Source organism: Acinonyx jubatus, chromosome C1 (assembly GCF_027475565.1).
Source record: "Acinonyx jubatus isolate Ajub_Pintada_27869175 chromosome C1, VMU_Ajub_asm_v1.0, whole genome shotgun sequence".
Taxonomy (NCBI): domain Eukaryota; kingdom Metazoa; phylum Chordata; class Mammalia; order Carnivora; family Felidae; genus Acinonyx; species Acinonyx jubatus.
The window spans coordinates 185,790,388-185,812,724 of record NC_069381.1 but is presented as its reverse complement, the minus strand read 5'-3'; the positions used below and the strand labels follow the sequence as shown (position 1 = coordinate 185,812,724).

Genomic DNA, 22,337 nt, shown 5'->3' with positions numbered 1-22,337 from the left:
AGCATAATTCCTGGCATGTATATTGCACACACACTCATGAATGCCACCACTGATCCCCTACTCTTTGTTCCTCTTCCTGTTGTCATCTTATATATGTAGAATTCTCTTTCTATGCTACAGTGTTTAAATTTCTTCTTGTTGTTGGCTCTCAAAAGTTGTTTTTGTTTTCTTTTACCAATTTTATTTGTTTTAGTTTGTTGTCACATCTACTTTTTTGTATCTTATCTCCTCCCAACTTTATTATTTTTTAAATTGTTTTAACGTTTATTCAATTTTGAGAGAGAGAGAGAGAGCAAGAGCGAGCAGGGGAGGGGCAGAGAGAGAGGGAGACACAGGAACAGAAGCAGGCTCCAGACTCTGAGCTGTCAGCACAGAGCCCAACATGGGGCTCAAACTCACAAGCTGTGAGATCAGGACCTGAACCAAAGGCAGACCCTTAACCGATTGAGCCACCCAGACGCCCCTCCTTCTCCCAACTTAAATTTATTTTGTTCTTAAGATTCCTTTAAAAACCTCTCCTGTCATTTTCAGACTGATTTTATGTTCCTCTTTCTGTATATGTCTTGCTGTTTACAAAGAAAAACTGTCATTGTTTCAAAACTTAAAACGTTATCTGAGATTTGCCATTACTAACATATCTAAGGTGGAAGATGCAGAAGTACCAAGAGTGAGAGCAAGAGATGCCATTTTCTTAAGCAATCCCTGGCATAAATGTCAAAATAGAGAGAACACTGGCTTGAGTACTGCGGAGCAGCAGCCACCCTATAGACGTGGGCCTCAACAAAGGCCACAAAGTGACTAAGAATGTGAGCAAGCCAAGGCACAGCTGCTGCCATAGAGCTGCTCAAGGTCTCCAAGGACAAGAATGCCCTCAGGTTCATCAAGAAGAGGGTAGGGAGGGGCGCCTGGGTGGCTCAGTCGGTTAAGCGTCCGACTTCGGCTCAGGTCATGATCTCACAGTTTGTGAGTTCGAGCCCCGCGTCGGGCTCTGTGCTGACAGCTTAGAGCCTGGAGCCTGCTTCACATTCTGTGTCTCCCTCTCTCTGCCCCTTCCCTGCTCATGCTCTGTCTCTCTCTGTCTCAAAAATAAATAAACATTAAAAAAAAATTTTTTTTTTTAAAGGGTAGGGAGACACACACACACACACACAGACACACACAGACACACAGACACACACACACACACACACACACACACACTAAGAGGAAGAGAGAGAAGATGAGCAACCTGGCAGCCATGAGGAAAGCAGCAGCCAAGAAGGAATGAACCCATCCTCTCTGTATGTAATAAAGCCTTTTTGGTGGTGGGAGGGGTGGGGGTGGAAAGAACATTGATTAGTCAAGAACCAAAGTGATGAATGAGTAGAAAGACTATAAATGGAGCACTCTCCTTTTCGAGCCCTGAACTGGTCATTAACTATTGTCATTAAGCTGCAAACCCATCATCCTATATTCTATCTGTTTTGTAAGGCTGTGACAGGCACTCTGCACACAATACTTCTCTTTTTCCAGGTACTCAACTGTTGGGTTCACCAATAGTGAATATTAAGTGGAACCTGGAGAGGCGCCTGGGTGGCTCAGTCAGTTGAGCATCTGACCGGCTCAGGTCATGATCTCACCACTCGTGAGATCGACCCCGCTTCGGGCTCTGTGCTGACAGCTCAGAGCCTGGAGCCTGCTTCGGATTCTGTGTCTCCCTCTCTCTCTGCCCCTCCGCCACTATCTGATTATTAGCATTCAACTGCATTACAAAATAAAAATTCTGAGTAAATTATTTATCTGGAAGTGGCAGTTTTTACTAATTCATTACTTCCAATATAGCTTTCTATCTGAGATAGAGATAGGGCTCTTATACACATCTTACCAATTTTTTTCATAGAGAATAAGACCTGCATTGAAGAATTACATATATTTACGACATTAAGGTCTTAAGTGAACATTATGATTTATAAGACATACCCTGAAATTCTATGCCTCCAATTCCGATATGGATCATATAAACTTTCACAAAATGCCAATGCATGGATTACAAATTCTTCAATAGATGTCTGATCTGCCAATTCCTTCTCTTTTTTTTTGCTTTTTAACTGAAAGTAGAGTTAAACATAAAATTGTATTTAGTTAAAAATGTTAAAACTGCTTAACATTCTTATCTACATCATTAAAAGACAACACCTTTCATTGATCATCTAATAAATCATTTTTATTCAAATAAACCTAAGTTCCAACTGAGTTTAAAGAGTCAGTTAATCATATGGACTAGATATAACCCTTCAAATGTTAAATATGGCCTAGGAAGAGTTTCAAATGGATACCCAATCATCTTTGCAAAAAAGAATATGTTTTCAATAAGAGGAATATTTGATGATAAATAATACATAAGTTGACAAATTATATCATTGTAAAAAGCCATTTATAAAACAGTAATTTTTGATTAAAATAAAATATATTAACAATTGCTTCTCTTTTAGATAATATGTTTTAAGATGTCTAAAATATATAGTTCCTAATGGTAACTTTAATTCTCTTCTCAATTATTACCTCCTCTAAAAACATTTAACTTTACTAATTATAATATTAAAAAAAAGGAAATCCTAGTTACTCTCAGTAAAGCAACAAAAGGAATATATTAATTCACACCTACTTGCTGAATGTAGAGTGTTGTCATAGTGATGACATGATTAATGTAAGAGCAAGTCCCAATTTCTTCCACATTAGACAGATTTCTGTGAGGAAAAACAAAGAATATTTATTACACATGAATAATGAGAAAAATGTATGCTCATGTATTCAAGCTGAATTTTGAAAATACATGTTGGCAAATGAAATGTAAATGACATTTATTAAAACATAAAATCAATATGGTTGTGTAACTGCTTTCCCACTAAAACTGTAAAATACACCTCATGCAACATTTAACTACTACTATAAGCAGAAACATTTAAGAAGTACATGCTGATCAACATTTATTTATTATAGAAAAATTGAAAAATATCACAAAGCAGAAACAAAAGAGAAACAGTTATTTATCTACAGGATATCTGATTTCTTTAAAATTGTACTAAGTAGTTAACAGGACAAAAATCAACACACCAACTCATGTCTTATCACCTAAGTAAACCCTTTTTCCTCAACTGTTTTAATTCTTGTATTATTTTTCTAAATTTTAAGGATGATAAAGAGCACAAAATCAGCAAAGTGTCTACAGTTCTGGAAGAGCCTAAATTAGGAAAGAAACGTTTTAGCAATAATTACTCAATTTTTCCATGATTCCTGCAATCAAACGCAATGAACAATGAAGGAAAGGTGAATAAATGCACAGTAAATTAAGTCCCTGTTTGACTACTAATTAATTCTAAAATATTTATTAAAAAAATAGTACATACTATAAGAAATGTATTCCAAAAACAAGAGAGGAGGCATACAGTGCCCCTAACCCAACCGTTCTTAAATTCATATATGCCGGTTAATGTTCAATTCAAGAAAAATTAGATTGCCTAAACTCTTTGGAGTCAGAATTTTCATAAGTAAGTCTCAAGCTCTGTATTCCTATTAAGCTTCCCAGTTGATACTTATACACACCAAAATTTAAGTACCACAGACCTAATCAGCTATCAACCCGGAAAATATAGGCTATAAAATAATTATACTTTATTTGGCAAAATTATAAAATTAAAGATTAGAGGGGCGCCTGGGTGGCGCAGTCGGTTAAGCGTCCGACTTCAGCCAGGTCATGATCTCGCAGTCCGGGAGTTCGAGCCCCGCGTCAGGCTCTGGGCTGATGGCTCAGAGCCTGGAGCCTGTTTCCGATTCTGTGTCTCCCTCTCTCTCTGCCCCACCCCCGTTCATGCTCTGTCTCTCTCTGTCCCAAAAAATAAATAAACGTTGAAAAAAAAAAAAAGATTAGAAATATACATTTCACAAATGATAATGCACAGCACTAAAAATGTATGTATGGTTTACAGGTGAGGACCACACAGAAAATACAGGTGCAACAAATTCTTGGGTTAGGTAAAAACTCCCCTCACTGTCCTTACAGCAATTTTTGTTTTTTTAATCTTGGCTGAATCTCTGTACCACTAAGTATGGTAACTAAAAGGCTTTCCAATAGCGGCATCTGGCTCGCTCAGTCAGTGGAGCATGTGATTCTTGGTATCGGGTTGTGAGTTCAAGCCCCACAATGAGCATGGAGCCTACTTTAACCCACTAAATAAATAAATAAATAAATAAACAAACAAACAAACAAATGGTTTTCCAATATAATAAATCAAAAGCCTTTCACAGAAGGTGCACACAATCTTTAAAGCTCCAAATGAGCAATAAACACCATTAATAATAATAAATGCATTATTCTTTTGATAATTATTTAAAACAGATAGCTAGTTTGTTTATACAGGTACCTGCAAAGAATAATGAAGAACTTGACGAGCAAAACTGACAAAGTTTGTTGCTGTTCCTCTAACCCATCTGCCATTTTCTGAACACACTGTAGTAGCTGGATCCTTAGAACCTGCAGAATATTATCAGGAAGTAGAGATATTCCTGGAGGCACATCATCTACCCTACAATTAAGGGGAAAAAGTAAGAAGGGTGATTAAGTACAGGAAGAAAATCTTTGGCAGTTTAAAACAATTGCATTTTCACCTCAAATTCCTAAGAAGCTCTTTTATTTCAGGTGCTCAGTGCCTTCTCTGCAAGGCACCACCAGAAGATCAGTGTGACACTTTAGATTAGTAGAGCAGAGTAAGTAGTCTTACTTCAGAAGAGGCTTACAGAAAAGAGAGTAAGAAAGAGAGTCTCTTTACTACCTTCAATTGTGCTATTTTCAAATAAAATTTTTAGAATGTAAATTAGTTCAACGTCTACTTAGAAATAAAATCTATGTGTATATACGTATGTGTGTATACCATTTCTAAAAGAAACAATAACTAGCAAATAAAAATGAAGTACCTATAACTAGTTTAATATCTGTCAACTGCTTTACTAAATAAACAATATTCAGGTACCTATAGGTTCCCAAGCTATGTGGTCAGAAGAGGGAGAGAAGATAACCAGCACAAGGAAAGGAAATAAACAGATAAACAGATGAATAGATAAACAGATGGAGAACCCCAAGCAGGAGCATTAATACATTAAAAAAATTTTTTTTAATGTTTATTTTTGAGAGAGAGAGAGAGAGCGCATGAGCCAGGAGGGCCAGAGAGAGAGGAAGACACAGAATCTGAAGCAGGCTCCAGGCTCTGAGCTCTCAGCACAGAGCCCAATGCGGGGCTTGAACTCATGAACTGCGAGATCATGACCTGAGCCAAAGTCAGACGCTCAACCGACTGAGCCACCCAGGTACCCCACATTAATACATTTTTAAGTAACATTTCAATTTTTTTCTAAGTTTTTTTGTTTAAATAACATTTCAATATTTTGTGACAACTGGTTTTTGGATAAGACGACCATCAGTTTCTTTACAGAAAAAACCAACACTGGATATGACTGGCTATTCTCTCTCACAATTCCCCTGGAATCAAAGTGAAAAGACCTGTGTACTTAAGTTCCACCTCTGTCCCATGAAGCATTAATTTAATCTCTGAGGTGCCCTAATCTCTAAAATTATAATATCATCTGCCCTATTTCACAGGGTTCTGAAGCCAAAAGTCAATGTACATTTTTAGCTATGATATATGTAAGGAACTATAAAAATGTAATATATTTTAAATATACCATCACTAAAGCCTAAGAATCTTTTCATAAACCACTAAATACTAATTTTCCTATCTCTATTAAGAAAAATACCCAATCACAGGGAGCCTGGGTGACTCAGTTGGTTAAGTGTCAGACTTTTGATTTCAGCTCAGGTCATGATCTCCCAAACCGTGAGATCTCACAATTTGTGAGATCAAACCCTGCAATGGGCCCTGCACTGACAGTGCAAAGCCTGCTTGGGACTCTCTCTCTCTCTCTGCCCCTCCCCCACTCACGCTCGCCCCATGTGTGTGCGCTCTCTCTCAAAATAAAGAAAGAAAGAAAAATACCCAAACACAAAGGAGCACCATGAAGAGCTCCTATAATTAAATGACAATTATACTTGATAATAGTCTCTTCTTCAGATAAGGCTTAATATGAAGACTTACTACTATTTTTATACTGAGTATAAAGCTATTTTATTCATTGTAGCCAGAAAAATTTGAGGCACATTACCAATAGTCTCATAAACATATATGTTAATATTTTTAGCCTCTTTCTGAACCACCCTGCAACATAAAGTGCTTTATAAGATAAACACTTGACTTTTATACAGAACTCACAAAGCACATTATCAAGGTTGCCAAATTCTATAACCACATCACAAAAACACATGTTTCATTTTAATCTGGGCATCACTTCACTTGTATTCTGGATTCTTTCATTCTCTCTTATTTATAGGTGGTACCAGAAAAACTCATTTTTATATATACTTTTTTCCTGCTAAAGAGCTAAAAAGAGGTGATTAGAAAAACCAAAGTAACTTCAAAATAATAAAGATTTAAATTTAAAAATGTAACTGATTTTCAAGACTAAGCTAAACTATTCCTATTCACTTTTCCCAAAACATAAGTCAACAAAGAAACATGAGACTTCCTAATATTCAATCCTAGTTACTTAAAGGATTAGTTCCCTTTTTCCTGAGTTGTCCCATCTTCTATTTGCATTTTTTAAAATTTTACTAGACAGGAAAAAGTTAGCTTCTAGAAGAGAAATCTATTGTTGTTTTTACTAACACTCATTATAAAATTTGGGCTTGATTAGAACATAACTTAGAGGTAAAGTTGAAATTTTTGGCCATGTTCCTAATGTGATGAAGATTTAAGAATTTGGAAGCATTTTCCCACCACCAGTACTTTATTGCCTCCAAATACTAAGCTCCTTTTGCTGAAATTTCCCAATCTCCAGAAATCTGTTCCACTCTTCTGTTTGGCTACTGAATGTCTGTATTAAACAGCTGCCCATTGTTGTCTCCATCTAACACAGGAAAAAGTCCAGCTTAGATCTCAAGGCTTTAAATTCTGGTAAAAGCACTCCTTGTCTTGCATTATAAATTCCCTAACTTAGAAGTTTTAGAAAGTCAGTTTAATTTAAATGAGGATTATCTATGAGTTTCTTATCTTTAAGATGAATTGACTAGTTTTATACATCTGCCACAAAGTATTCACTTGAAAACTAGAAGTTTTCTATTAGTAAAATCTAAATTCATGGTGTAGTTTCCTGGCAGATTTGCAATAAAATTTTAAATAAGCCAACTAAATCATGAATAAAGCAATGTGCTGGCATTTTTCATCTGATTTTAAATATAGTGGCGATATACTTCTACACAATGTTTTTAGAAATGACCTCCCAAGAAAGAAGACATGTATAACAAGTGCATTTTACAAACCTGAGAAGACTTCATTCCAATATTCCAAGCATTCAAAGGCCCAAATCCTGACTCCCATTAAATCCTTAGGCTCATGATTTATTTTTCTTTTCATGTTTACTTATTTATTTTGAGAGAGAGAGAGGGAGGGAGGGAGGGAACATGTACATGCAAGCAGGGGAGAGGCAGAGAGGGAGAGAGAGAATCCCAAGCAGGCTCTGAGCTGTCAGTGCAGAGCCCGATGCAGGACTCAATCTCACAAACTGTGAGATCATGACCTGAGCCAAAATCAAGAGTCAGACACTTAAACAACTGAGCAACCCAGGTGCCCTGTTAGGCTCATGTTTTAATGTGAGCTGCAAATTATTAAAATAAAAGCACTTCTAAGCACAAACTATAAAAATACTCTTTGAAGAGTAGAAATCAATAATATGTAATATTGTTTTGAGCTCAAGATTTTACATTTTCAACATTTAAAACCTGTTACAAATAGTCTAATACAGAACTCTGAAATGATACTTATAAATAATGAAGCACTAGTGCTTTCTGAGCATTAATCACATCTTTTAAGTTCAGTGCCTTGGTCCAAAGCTCTAATGATTTCTTCTCTGAATTATTAAAATTGCCTCTTAACTGGGCTTCCCTGTCTTCAGTCTCAATTCTTTCCAATTCAACCTCCTACTGCTACCAAAGGGACTTTTAAAAACAAACTTGATCATGACAATCTCATGCAGAAAATAGTAGAGCCTCATATCTTCCATAACAAAAAATCAAAGTCCATTAGCAATGCATGCATGGCATTTCATGATCTGGCTCCTGATTCTCCAGACTCTACTCATCCATGCCCATCCTCTTACTGTGTATGTACATCCCCAAACTGCACTTTCCTCCTTGAAGATTTTTAATTCTCTCGATACTCTTTCTCATCGTCAACCACCACCCATTTCTCCCCTTCCATATCAATATATGTATAAAATGGAGTTCCTTTTGTGGCTAAAAGTGTCTAGTGCCTCCTCATTTCTCCAGCTTTTTACCCTAGCCAACCTGACCTCTCTTACCTAACATCTACAAGGTCTTCAAGATGGTTTCATATACAGTAAAAACTTCACCTGGGAAGTGATCTTATACTTTCACTTGCACTTTTCCACAAAATTTGAATTTTTCTCCCATTTTATGATATTTAAATCCAGCTTTGAAAACTTCGCCTCTTCCACGATATTTTCTAAGGCCTCTATAATAAAACCATACTTGTAAGCATAGTGCGTTCATCAGTCAGAGAAAAACAAATATCATGACTTCACTCATACGAAGAATTTAAGAAACTGAACAGATGAACATATGGGAAGGAAAGCAAAAATAAGATAAAAATAGAGAAGGAGACAGACCATAGAGACTCTTAAATACAGAGAACAAATTGAGGGTTGCTTGGTATGGTATTGGGTGTGGGGGTGGGCTAAATGGGCAAGAGGCATTAAGGAGGGCACTGTTTCTACATACCTGGTAGGCAGCTTTTCAAAGTCAACATCTAAGAATTGTTCATAGCTAGAAACAAAATTGTCCAACCATAGCTTCAGATAATCTGGATCTTTCTGGAATAAGAAAACCAATATTAAATATATGTACGTGTCAGGAAAAAAAAAACATGCTTTCATTCCTATTAAGCAGATATGAAGTGACAAATCTAAAGAAACAATAATATGAAATCTCTTGAGTGATATTCAGGAAAACATAAGTGTGGTTTTAAATGTCTTTTAATGGAAAATACAAATCAAAGCCACACTGAGATACCACCTCATACTGGTCACAGTGGCTAAAATGAACAAATCAGGAGACTATAGATGCTGAGAGAACGGGAACCCCCTTGCACTGTTGGTGGGAATGCAAACTGGTACAGCCGCTCTGGAAAACAGTGTGGAGGTTCCTCAAAAAATTAAAAATAGAACTACCCTATGACCCAGCAAGAGCACTGCTAGGAATTTACCCAAGGGATACAGGAGTGCTGATGCATAGGGGCACATGTACCCCAATGTTTACTGTAGCACTTTCAACAACAGCCAAATTATGGAAAGAGCCTAAATGTCCACCAACTGATGAATGGATAAAGAAGATGTGGTTTAAATATACAATGGAATACTACTTGGCAATGAGAAAGAATGAAATTTGGCCATTTGCAGCAACATGGATGGAAATGGAGGGTATTATGCCTAGTGAAATAAGTCAGTCAGAGAAAGATACCAAATGTTTTCGCTCATATGTGGATCTTGAGAAACTTAACAGAAGATCATGGGGGAAGGGAAGGGGCAAAACAGTTACAGAGAGGGAGGGAGACAAACCATAAGAGACTCTTAAATACAGAGAACTGAGGGTTGATGGGGGGTGGGGAAGAGGGGAAAGTGGGTGATGGGCTTTAAGAAGGGTACTTGTTGGGATGAGCACTGGGTGTTATATGGAAGCCAATTTGACAATAAATTATATTAAAAAAGAAAAATAAATAAAATGTCTTTTAAGTATAGTGAACCCTCAAATGACTTCCCATGGAACTCACACAAAGAGCTATACTCTTAACAATGTCCCATAAGATTCTAAACAATTTTCCCTCCCCTATCTCTGTGATCTTATCCACTATCACCCTCTACTTCATGTCCCTGGCTGTTACTGGGACATGCCAGACATACTCCCACCTTATGGTCTTTTAATAGCTGTTTTCTCTACCCAGAAGCCTCTTTCCCCAAATACATGAATGGCTAACTCCCTCATCTTCTTCAAGTCATTCCTTAAATGGCATTCTCAAGAAAGCTTACTTTTACCCTTTCTTAAAACTGCAAATCTTCTTACTAACCTTCACCTGACCCTATTGTGTTTCCCCAGCCTGTGGTGCTTTCTCACCTTCTACCATAACATATTATTTACTTATTAATTTATTGTCTGTCATTTCCCCTAAAATGTAGGCTTCACAAGTGCAAGGCCTTTCTAAGGGCTTACCATGAGCGACTTCTTTTTGTTTACTAATGGATACCAAGTGCTTAAACAATGCCTGGCACTGACCAGGTGCTCAATAAATATTTGTTCATGAATTAATGAGAAATACAAAATACATAAATAAAATAAAATCAGAGATACACCATTAACCTAAACATAAAAACTAAAACTAAACTCTTCTAGAAGAAGATATAGGGGGAGTACCTTTGCAACTTTGGGGTAGACAAAGATTTCTTGGCTAGGCCACAAAAAAATCACAAACCAAAAATAAATTAAATAAATAACTCGTAATCAAATTTAAAAACATCTATTCAGCAAAAGACACCATTAAGACGATGAAAAGGCTAGCCATACATGAGCTGAAAATATTCTTAATACATACACTTAACAAAGGACTTACACCAAGAATATATAAAGAACTCCTAAAAATCAATACTAAAAGGACAGCAACTCAACAATGGTCGGACACTTTACAAAAGGGAATACATAAATGACCAAATAGTGTAAGAAAGCATGATCAACAACATTAGTTATCCAGAGAAAAGCAAATAAAAATCAAATGGAATACCTATTACACACCCACTAGAATGGCTAAAACTAAAAAGTCTGACCACACCAAGTGTTGGAGATGTGGAGCAACTAGAACTCACACTTCTGGTAGGAGTATAAAATGGTATAATCATTTAGAAAATAGGAAGTTTCTTTTAAAATTAAACACAGACATACCACACAGCCCCTCCTTGAGAGAAAAAATATATATAACTACAAAAACATACAAAAATATTCACAGATTTATTTTTAATAGGCAAAAGCTAGAAACAACCCAAAATTCCATCAACCAGTTAACTGACAAAGAAATCGTGGTATATTCATACAGTGGAATGCTATTCAGGAATAACACTTAATAGACCCATTGATACAACAACAAATAGAAATTTCAAGAACAGGGGCACCTGGGTGGCTCAGTGGGTTAAGGCCTCTCACTCTTAATTTCAGTTCAGGTCATGATCTCATGGTTTCGTGAGTTTGAGCCCCACCTTGGGCTTTGTGCTGACAGTGCAGAGCCTGCTTGGGATTCTCTCTCTCCCTCTCTCTGTGTCCCTCCCCCACTCATGCACTCGCACTCTCAAAACAAATAAATAAGCATTAAAAAAAGATCTAAAATTTTTCAAAAACATATTGTGCAAGAAATACCAGGCATTAAAGTTTAGACACTGTAGGATTTCATTTATACAAACTTCTAGAGCAGACTATGGTGACAGAAATTAGATCACTGGCTGGCTGTCCTTCAGAGGACTACAAAGGGACACAAAGGGAACTTTCCTAAGTGATAGAAATGTTCTCTTATATAGTGGTTACACAAATGTTTGTTTATATCAAAACATGAAATCTGACACTTAAAATTTGTGCATTTTATGGTCTGTAAGTTATATCTCAAAGTTTATTTAAAGAAAAAAGGATTCTTCAGAAATGTCGTTAAATATGCTCTGCATCATTAAAAATGATGCTCAGATTTATTTCCTTCCTCTCAATACTTCTTTACTGCAGTAAATTTCAATGATACTCAGAAGTCCTACTTAGTCATTAAATATTATTAGTTAGGCAGTGCTCTTGGATAAAGGGAACTCAAGTAAATTATTTCCCTAAAATAAAAGCATTACACTACAAATCAGAATTGCTAAAAGAATGTTCCCAGAATATGCAGAGACTGCTGACCTTTTGTGTATTTGTTTTTTCTATTTATATACTGTTCCAAAATCAGATCATGAATTGCCACTATCTACATGATGACTGAGAAAGAAAATGGAAATATCTCAGAAAAAGAACTACCTCATATGAGAAATTTTCTCAAGGGTTCCAATATTTGTTATTTTCATTTTCAACTAGCACATTATTCATTTATTCATTTACTCATTTATCCATTCAGGATAGGATTCCAGAAATACAAGTAGGTGGAGTTTTCCTTACCATTGTTGCTTTTAATAAAGTATAGGATTATCTTTCTGTAAAAGTTCAATACAAAACAATCTCATAACGCCATAAAGAATTCATGCATTTCTCCTCATAGTTTACTTAGGAACTCTACAATATCTGGTTCAAAGTCTAAAGGTCAGGGTTACCAATTGGTTGTCAGGTACAGAGTTCTTCTAGGAATTTGAACAATCATAAGGAAGGAAATGGTACTTAAATCTGAATATGTTTTGTTTAGTAAAAGTAAGGCAGTTACAGTTTTTTGAGCACATGCCATGTGCTCAGTACTACAGCAGGTATTTAAAAAAAATATGTATCATCCCATTTACTCCTTAAACCTATCCAGAGGTTTCATTTCCCCATTCTGTAGAAAAGGGATGTTCTAGAATATATAACTTGTCTACAGTCATACAGCTAGTAATTGATAGTGCTGGGATTAAAGTGCAAGATATATGACTCCAACTGTGCTCCTTCCCCTACACTATACTGTCTTTGAATTATAAGCACTACTTTAGTGAGCAAATAAGAGGAAAAGAGTTAGGGTCAGTAAACTCAGGGCCATAAACAATTTAACACATAATACAGCCACATTCCACACAGCCTGACATAATTCTTAGAGAATCTACATTTTACTGCCAAAAACCTAAAAAGAAAGATCTCCACACACCCAGAAACCATATTAATTAAATTTCAAGCTTTCATGGTTAAGAGTTTGGCATACTGAAACATCACAGTATGGTCTCTCTCTCCATTTGTACACTATTAATTAAATACAACCCACAAATGTATTATATACTGCAGGAACACTGGGGTCCAATTGTGTAGACTCTTAATACTTGCCCTGCTACTTTCTTAAACAAGTTATCCTATGTTTGCACATCAATTTTATCCTCTATAAAAATGAGTCTGATAGTATCTTTGTGAAAATTAAATAATCTATTTCAAGGGCTTAAAACAATGCCTAGCACAAAGTATACGCTCAAGTATTAATATTATTTTTATAACCTACGATGTGACAAGAACTAGGAAACTCACATATAACAGGAATATTCTGGGCAACACATGTAAATATTTCATGATGCCCCTTGCCTAATGATTTTAATTGTATTCTTTTCCTATCAAATCTTTGTATTTATGGGCTGTGTGACTTTAGGCAGGTTACTTCATCTCTCTGATCCATTCTTCATCTATAATATTTCCTACCTCATAGAGTACTGAAGGCACTAAATGAGATAATATATGTAAAGCATTCAACAATGCCTGCCATTTAGCAATTACTCAAAATGTTTGTTACCATTAAGATACAGACTCTGCTATCAAGCTGGTCATAATCCAATGTAATAAGTAGTTATGAAATAATTACAAAATCACCTTTGATTTTGCAAACATTTGTCCAACCATCTGCCATTGTTTAAGACAGTCCTTCATTTGAACTGTTATGTAGTTATGTACTAGTGTTTGCAGTCAAATGCTCTACCACTGAGCTATACACCCCCTATGTACTAGTCTTTATAGCTTCAATTTCTCCTCCCTATACACAGCTACTAATGGGATTTGTTAAATTTAAATCTAGTCATTTCTTCTCTCCTGTTCAAATACTTTCGATGGCTCCCCATTACCACAGCATGAGGTTTAAACACTGAGAGAGAGATGTGCTGTCCAATAGGGTGGCCACTAGACAAATGCGATTACTTAAATTACATCTTAAGATCCACTCTCCGGTGGGGATGCTTTAGTAGGAAAGGGAATTAAAAGACCCATACAGGGGCATCTGGGTGGCTGAGTTCGTTAAGCATCCAACTTCGGCTCAGGTCATGATCTCACCATTATGAGTTCAAGCCCCACATAGGGCTCTCTGTTGTCAGCACAGAGCCCGCTTCAGATCCTCTGTACCCCTCTCTCTCTACCTCTCCACCACTTGCACTGTCTCTCAAAAATAAAATAAACATAAAAAATTAGGAAAAAAAAGGGAGACCCATACAATTTCACCTAGTTCTTAAGGGGTAAGTACAGGTAAGAATAAGGGAATACCTTACTTCCTTCATGCAAGGATATTTGGGTTGTAGTATTCTTTCAACTTTTAAAACTATAAACTTTTGCTCTTCCTGTAAGTGGCCCAAGGTGATCTCTGAAAATGGTTAGCTATTCACATGACCCGGAAAAGCCCACAAATTCATGCAAATCAAGAGGTTCAAATCTTCGTGTTCACTTCAAGAATACATGTGAAACTGCCCAGGCCATCTAGGGTATGCATATCCAAAAAGCCACCAAGTATGTGAAAGTTGTCACTTTGCCGAAGCAATGGGTGCCATTCCAACGCTACAATGGTGCAGTTGGTAGATGTGCCCAGGCCAAACAGTGGGGCTGGACACAGAGTCGCTGGCCCAAAAAGAGTGCTGAATTTTTACTGCACATACTTAAAAATGCAGAGAGTAATGCTGAACTTAAGGGTTTAAATGTAGATTCTCTGGTCATTGAGCACATCCAGGTGAACAAAGTCCCCAAAATGCGGCATAGAACTTACAGGGCTCATGGTCGGATTAACCCATACATAAGCTCTCCCTGCCACATTGAGACGATCCTTACTGAAAAAGAGCAGATTGTTCCTAAACCAGAAGAAGTTGCACAGAAGAAAAATATATGGCAGAAGAAACTGAAGAAACAAAAACTTATGGCCAAGAATAAATTATGCAACAAATAAATGCAAATAAAAGTAAAAACAGAACACTGGTTGTCTTTATTATTAAACATATTTCAAGTATCCTCACAAAATGGATCAAATAGGTTTTCTTCTGATTAGAATTAGAAACAGATTATTCTGTTAGCACTGTGCCACTAATTTTGGTTCATAAACATGTTTTGAAAAAATAAATTTAATTTAATTTAATTAACTGATTAACTAAAAAAAATAAATTAATTAAAAATAAATTAATTAATTAAATACATAAAAATAAATAAATAAAACCATAAACTTTTAAATGCATATACATATTTCAACCAATACTGTGAAGCTTCCAACTTGCATGAGTTGCATTGTAAAAGTTCACTTAAATCAGTTACATTTATAATATAGTTTCTAACATCCTACCAAAAGAAGATAAATCCTGCCCCCCAAAAGAATCATTACTTTTATTTTTTTTAATGTTTATTCATTTTTGAGAGACAGAGAGAGACAGAGAGTGAGTGGGAGAGGGGAAGAGAGAGAGGGCAACACAGAATCTGAAGCAGGCTCCAGGCTCTGGGATGTCACCCCAGAGCCTGATGCGGGGTTCGAACTCACAGACCACAAGATCATGACCTGAACTGAAGTTGGACATTTAACCAACTGAGCCACCCAGGCGCCCCCCCCCCCCAAAGAAACATTATTAATGGTAATTCATCTTTCAGGCCATCCGTCAAGTTTTTCTGACAGAACCTAGCTACCTCAAAATACATTTAATAAATACATACCAACTAATTAACAGTACTAGACTCTATGGCTATCACGACAAGTAAAACATAATATTAAATCAATTATACCTCAAAAAAATACGTAATCTTATCCTCAAAGTGCTCATTGTTCCATAGAAAAGAGGCATAAACAAATAAATGCAAAATAGCACAAGAAGTGACGCAGTTATAAAAAGTACTGAAATAATAAAAAGGGAGTTATGGACCCTCAAAATTGTAAGTAACTGAGTAGCAGAACCACTCAAAAGTTTTTCACAGATCATTATAAGCAGATATACTCAAGGAGAGTATTATCAGCAAGATATTATCAAAGATGTACAAGACCTAGTTCTGTTAAATAAATAAATAAAACTGGACAAGTCAGAATTTCCTGAGCAAGTACTTAGGAACACTGTTTACTATGATGGCAAATACAATGTGAAGTTAGAAAAAAAGGAGAGAAACAAAGATGGCTGTGCTTAATCAAGTTTGAGAAGCACTAGTTAAGCAAAATTAAACACGATTTTTAACAATATATTATCTTTAAAATGAAATATGCCTTGGGGCGCCTGGGTGGCTCAGTCGGTTGAGCATCCGACTTCGGCTCAGGTCACGATCTCATGGTTCGTGAGTTCGAGCCCCACGTCGGGCTGTGTGCTGACAGCTCAGGACCTGGAGCCTGCTTCAGATTCTGCATCTCCCTCACTCTCTGCTTCTCCCCTGTTCATATTTTGTCTCTCTCTCAAAAAATAAATAAAGATTAAACACAACTTTTTTTAAAAAGATGAAATATGCCTTGTGAATGGCATTGGAAGTGGTAGTTATAATGTGAAATTTTTAAGAACTATATAACCATGAACCTTATATTCCTGACTCATTAGTTTTATCAAAGACACAACTTATTTGGTTGATCTTTTCCATTACATGTATTATTTCATTAATTTCTAAAAAAAATTTTATTAAACAAAATTTCAAACATACTTAGAAGTAGAATTGTATAATGACTTAGCTTTAATTATCAAATCATGCATGAACAATAATCTTTCACCTATACCCCCATTCTCAGCTAGATCATTTTGAAACAAACACAACATCATTTCATCTACATTTCAAAACATATTCCTAAAAGGAATTTTTAAAAAATATGAAATATTATCACATCTGAAAAAATTAGCAGCTCCTTTATATCAGTTACTGTTCAAGTTTTCCTGATTTGCTTACAAATATTCTTTTTTTAAGTCTGATAAGATCAGGACCCAAATAAAGTCCACAAATTGCATTTGGTTGGTGTATTTTTAGCTCTATTTAAACCTATGGGTTTCCATTACATTTACTTTTTTTGGCCTAATTTATTGGTTGAAGACACTGGGTCATTTGTGAAATAGTATTTCTCACATTAGGACTTTGCTGACTGCTTATTCTTAGGTCATTTGACATGTTCCTCAGCCCTCTATATTTCCAATTCATTAGTAGATCTAGAAACTATCAAATTTAGGTTCTTTTTTTTTGGCAAAAAATACTACATAGGTGTTGCTATGTATGTCCTTCAGAAGGTACATCTGATCACCATTTTCTAGATCTAGTATTTTATGAGTAATTTTTTTATGATAAACCTCCTAATTTCCTTGTATCACCATTACTACTAGAAAGATTTGCAAAAGAAACTGCTATTAACTTAATCTCATTTCCACGTTCCTAAGTAAGACTATATCCATTTACACATTATGTTTATGCCATTCATCCCAAGATGTTATATAATAGATAATGATTTATCAAAATTAAACGTACTCCTGGGCACCTGGATGGCTCAGTTGGTTAGGCATTTGACTCTTGATTTCAGCTCAGGTCGTGATCTCATGGTTCAAGGGTTCATGCTCCACATTGGGCTCCATGCTGACAGTGCAGAGTCTGCTTGGGATTCTCTCTCCCCCTCCCATGCTCACATGTGTGCTCTCTCTCTCAAAATAAATAAACTTAAAAAAATTTAAATACACCCCTTTTTATGTCAGCCTTCTTATATGCATATTATTTCCTCCAATATATAAAAAAATAAAAATAAATGAGAATTTTCATATTAAAAATAACATTACAATTTGCCTCACTCTACTTTGTTCGGGTTTATTCTTGTCTTCTTGAAATGGATGGCATATTAATAATAAATCTCTGCATTACAAATTAAATTTAGGAGCTTAAACAATATTTTATCAGTTTTTTGGATCAAGAATTCAAAAGCAGCTCAGATGGGTGGTTCCTGCTCAGAGTTTCTCATGAGCCTTCATCATAATGAAGATGTCAAATAGGGCTGCAGTCATAGCAAAGCTTGACTGGGCTGGAAGAACTATTTTCTTTAAAAACCATTTCTTTAAATGTTTATCTATTTTTGAGAGCGAGACACAGAGCGTGAGGTGAGGAGGAGCAGATAGAGAGGGACACAGAATCTGAAGCCAGCTCCAGGCTCTGAGCTGTCAGCACAGAGCTGAACTCGAGGCTCAAACTCACGAACCACAGGATCATGACCTGAACCAAGTCAGACGCCTAACCAATTTAGACACCCAGGCTCCCCTGGAAGAACTACTTTCAACCTCGTTCATGTGGTGGCTGGCAAGGCTTCAGTACTTCACAAAATGGGCCTCTACATAGGACTGCTCATGACATAGCAGTTGGCATTCCCAAGTGAATGATCCAAGAAAACAAAGAGTAACTGAGATGGAAATAACAGTGTCTTTTCTAATATCAGAAATGACATACCATCACTTTTGCCAAATTCTATTGGTCACCAGAGAACCCTGGTACAACATAGGAGAGGACTCTAAGGTTGGCAACCTCAAACGTCTAACTCATTAATTTTTAGCCTTTTTAAAAAACGTATTTATTTAAAGCCATAAATTTTCCTAAGTAATGTATAGCTGCTTCCTATCAGTTCTAAAATACATAGTTTTATCATTCAGGTCCCCCAAAATTCTAATTTTTATTATTCTTTCATCAAAGATTTATTTAAAAGGGTGTTTCATGGCCTCCAAATTTTCCTTTTAAATCTATTTTGTTATTGATTTCTTCCTTCTTATTGTTAAATATACTCTATTATTTTGACCATTTGAAATTTGTTAAAATTTGCTCTAAGGTCTCCTGTAACATTTCTGTGTTTTGTGTGCTTGAAAGGAATGTATGTTGGGTATGGTGTTCTACATAAATCCCTTGTATCAAATTTGTCAATCCTATTGTTTAAATCTTGTATCTTTATGGATATTTTGTCTATTCAATCTATCAGTTACTGAAGTTTTAAAAAAAAACTACTAAATCAAGTCAAATAGAAAAAAACCCCATATGTTCATTTGGGTTCAGAATTTGGTAATGTTCAGAATTACCCATGTAATTCTGTCAATGCTTGTTTTATTTTGAGACTATTTATAGGGTATACACAAATTTAAAATTGTTATATTTTCCTGGTTAATTGAACAGTTTTGTTTTGCTGAACATGGCTTTATTTCACTTTCCTCTTTGAAAAAATTTCATTGATTGGAAATAACAGACTGGTAAGTTTTTTTCTTTAATGAGGTCGACCTTTTCCCCTTCCACCATTATTACTGAAAAATCAGCTATTAATCTGTCATCCCTTTGAAGAGAATTTTTCTCTGGCAGCTTTTAAGATTTTTCCCTTTCTCTGGTTTTCTGCAAAACCATTACGGTTTCACTATGCTGTATCTTGGAATGGAGTTATTTTTACTTATGCTGTTTGAAATTCAGTGGATATTCATTAATCCTGGAATGTTCTCATCTGTAATCTCTTCAAATACTACATTTGTCTCATTCTTCATCTCCTCTCCTTTACAGAGTCCAATTAAACATGTTAAACCTTTCCACACTAACATTCATATATAAATTATATATATATATATACACACACACACACACACACACACACACATATATATATTAATGTTTATTTAGTTTTGAGAGAGAGAGAGACAAGAGTGCAAGCCAGGGAGGGGCACAGAGAGAGGGAGACACAGAATCTGAAGCTGGCTCCAGGCTCTGAGCTGTCAGCACAGAGCCTGACATGGGACTCAAACTCAGGAACCTCAAGATCATGATCTGAGCAGAAGTCAGATACTTAACCGACTGAGCCAGCCAGGTGTCCCCTAGGTTATATTCAAAAAGAATTTAGGATCCCCCTTCCAATTCTCTAATTCTCTTCAGTTGTCTAAACTTATATTAACCACATTCACTGGTTTTTAATTATTGGGTTTCCCCTCCAATTTCTAGACAGTCTATTCCTTTTTTTAAAACTCTTTGTAAAAGTTCACATATCATATTTGATTCTAAAATTCTTTTACGTTTTGGTATCTTTGAAATCTGAATACATCTTAAAATTGCTGAGAGGCTGCTGTTAAGACATTTGTCAATGCCTGTGCAAAACTAGTAACAGGTGTTTCATATCGATAACCTTTTACTAGATTTGTGTATATAGTACTACATGTTGAGTTTAACTGCTATTCAAAATGTTAAAAAAATTATACTTCGATTAGGCAATAAAATGGTTATTGTGTATACAAAAAAGGCATGAAAACAGCAGCAGGGTATAATTTGACATTAATGATACAACTATTCATTACTGTAGAAATAATCACAATTTTATGTTTTATGGCAAGACAACCGCTAAGTGCTTTACAAAGTTGATAATGGGAGATACACTCAAACAGAGGAAACAGAAATACATGCCAAAGAATTAGCTACCACATGCCAATTAATGCAAATGAAGACAGGAATATCTGCCAAATCCCTTGGAAAAGATGAAAGAAATTTCAAGGCAACGAGAGCCTGGTATGGTTGATTCATATATCATGAATTAAAGTATTAAGCTGCAATTTGAAAAAATATTTGGTATCTGCACTCAAAGTTTCTTCTTCCAAAGGGACTGCACTTGCTTTTACCAAGCACCAGACTAGTCTGCATGACTTGAGGCTTTTTGAACTAGAACAAAGGATACATCTGATTTGCAAATCCATAAAAGCATCAACTTGTGGGAACATCATCTCAGGGACTTTTCACCTTTTGACTCTGCTTAACACAAAGACATTTTTCCCTGGAGTCCCCAAAGTGAAGGTGGAAGAGTGAGGTGGGTTGGCTTTCAGTTGATCTTTACCCCAAGGGTGTACAACTTTGAGAGTCATAAGGGAAAATCTTAGACTTCTCACTCTGATTAGCCCCTTGGCTTTGCTTTCTCCCATCCACAAGACCATGAAAACAAAGGCTCAAGTTCACCAGGAAAAGTGGCTTCCATTCTCCATGTATCTAAGTTCCTGTTTTCACTAAGATTTAGCTTCATAATGCCTTACCGGCTTGCAAGCTTTTCAATGCCATTAAGATGCTTCTTAAATTTTATTCAGAATTGTAAATGACTTTCAGAAAAAGGGTTGGTCCAACAACCTGGCTTAATTTACTACCAAAAGGATTGTCTTTACTAGGTCACTTTTCCTTTGTATAATGTATATGTGCTTGGAACATGTTCTGTGACTATTACACTACTATCTATTCTTTAAAATCTTGACAAAATCCTATCTCTCTAAGCAATTTTCCCTATGGTCTCACATCAAGGCCTACAATCTAAGTGGAAAACTGACTTTAGTTGGAAAAGCAGGCCCACAGATGAAGTCAGTCAATTAAACAGATAAAAGATACAGAATTTTGAAGAAAGGCAAGTCTGTCATATATTGAAAGATTTGGAAGTCATTTTAACATAAAATAAAAAGCAATATTCAAATAGAGGTCTACATAAAAAGTTGGCTTAGAAATACACCAATCCCTAGAGAGAACGGTTTCAAATTTTACTTTAGGTATTTGTTTAAAAAACAAAAAAACAAAACAACAACAAAAAAAAACCTAGTCATTCAGATAACTAATGGAGTTCCAGGTTTGATCAACATAATATAGAAAATGCACAGTTAAAATTAGCAAGACTTGAAAAAGCCAACATCTGGAATGTTGAAATGTTAAGTAGAACATGATTTGTTGCATTAATTTTGTGTTCATCTTGAAGTTTCACACATGGTAGATAAAGAAATTTCTGGTTCAGGTGTTTTTGGGAAATCAGTCAAGTGATTGGATGTCGACAGCCAGGAAGGGTGTGCATACACAGGAATACAAAAGAACTCTCTGTAGTTTCCTGTTTAATTTTGCTATAAATCTAAAACTGCTCCAAAAGTTTATTAATTAAACAAAAATTTTTAAGAGGAAAATATACCCTTAAAGGGATAAAATTACAGTAAATAACATGTGCATACAGCAGATACCCAGTAACTAGTTGATTTAGACTAAACTGAATTCTTTTTTTTTTTTAAGATTTTTTTAATTAACTCAGTTTTTTACATAAGCTCACACCCAACATGGGGCTCAAACTCACAACTCTGAGAGTCGTATGCTCTTCTGACTGAACCAGCCACGTGACCCTGACTACAGTGAATTCTTTAAAAAAGAAGAGCCTACCATTATGTATGTATTAACTAACTATAACATTGATACTTTTTAAGTGGAGCTTAAAAGTTCAAAATAATGTTGAAGTTTCATGTCAGGTTGA

The 22,337-nt window shown here is 35.7% G+C and overlaps 2 protein-coding genes and 1 pseudogene across 8 annotated transcripts in view; 2 read left to right on the top strand and 1 right to left on the bottom strand.

The window, feature by feature from the left end:
* Nucleotides 1-22,337, bottom strand: part of NBEAL1 (neurobeachin like 1) — a 164,982-nt gene that overhangs the window by 132,717 nt on the left and 9,928 nt on the right. For 6 of the 7 annotated variants that reach the window (XM_053215576.1, XM_027053013.2, XM_053215575.1 and 3 more), the window contains exons 2-5: nt 8,882-8,973; nt 4,401-4,562; nt 2,645-2,726; nt 1,960-2,087 (exon numbers count right to left, since the gene is read on the bottom strand). In XM_053215576.1, the coding sequence (XP_053071551.1) occupies nt 1,960-2,087; nt 2,645-2,726; nt 4,401-4,562; nt 8,882-8,973 (464 nt within the window). Of the gene's footprint in view, nt 1-1,959; nt 2,088-2,644; nt 2,727-4,400; nt 4,563-8,881; nt 8,974-22,337 lie in introns of those variants that run through there. The other variant, XM_027053017.2, reaches the window with a different exon arrangement.
* On the top strand, nt 651-1,267 carry LOC113598310 (60S ribosomal protein L36-like; annotated as a pseudogene).
* LOC106978283 (60S ribosomal protein L17-like) lies at nt 14,487-15,231 on the top strand. The gene has a single exon (XM_053215602.1). The coding sequence runs from the start codon at nt 14,583-14,585 to the stop codon at nt 15,033-15,035; it is 453 nt and encodes a 150-aa protein (XP_053071577.1). The 5' UTR covers nt 14,487-14,582; the 3' UTR covers nt 15,036-15,231.

What these genes read in the sequence shown, in the direction of transcription:
- LOC106978283 (XM_053215602.1), top strand. Translation starts at nt 14,583, where the DNA reads ATGCATATCCAAAAAGCCACCAAGTATGTGAAAGTTGTCACTTTGCCG.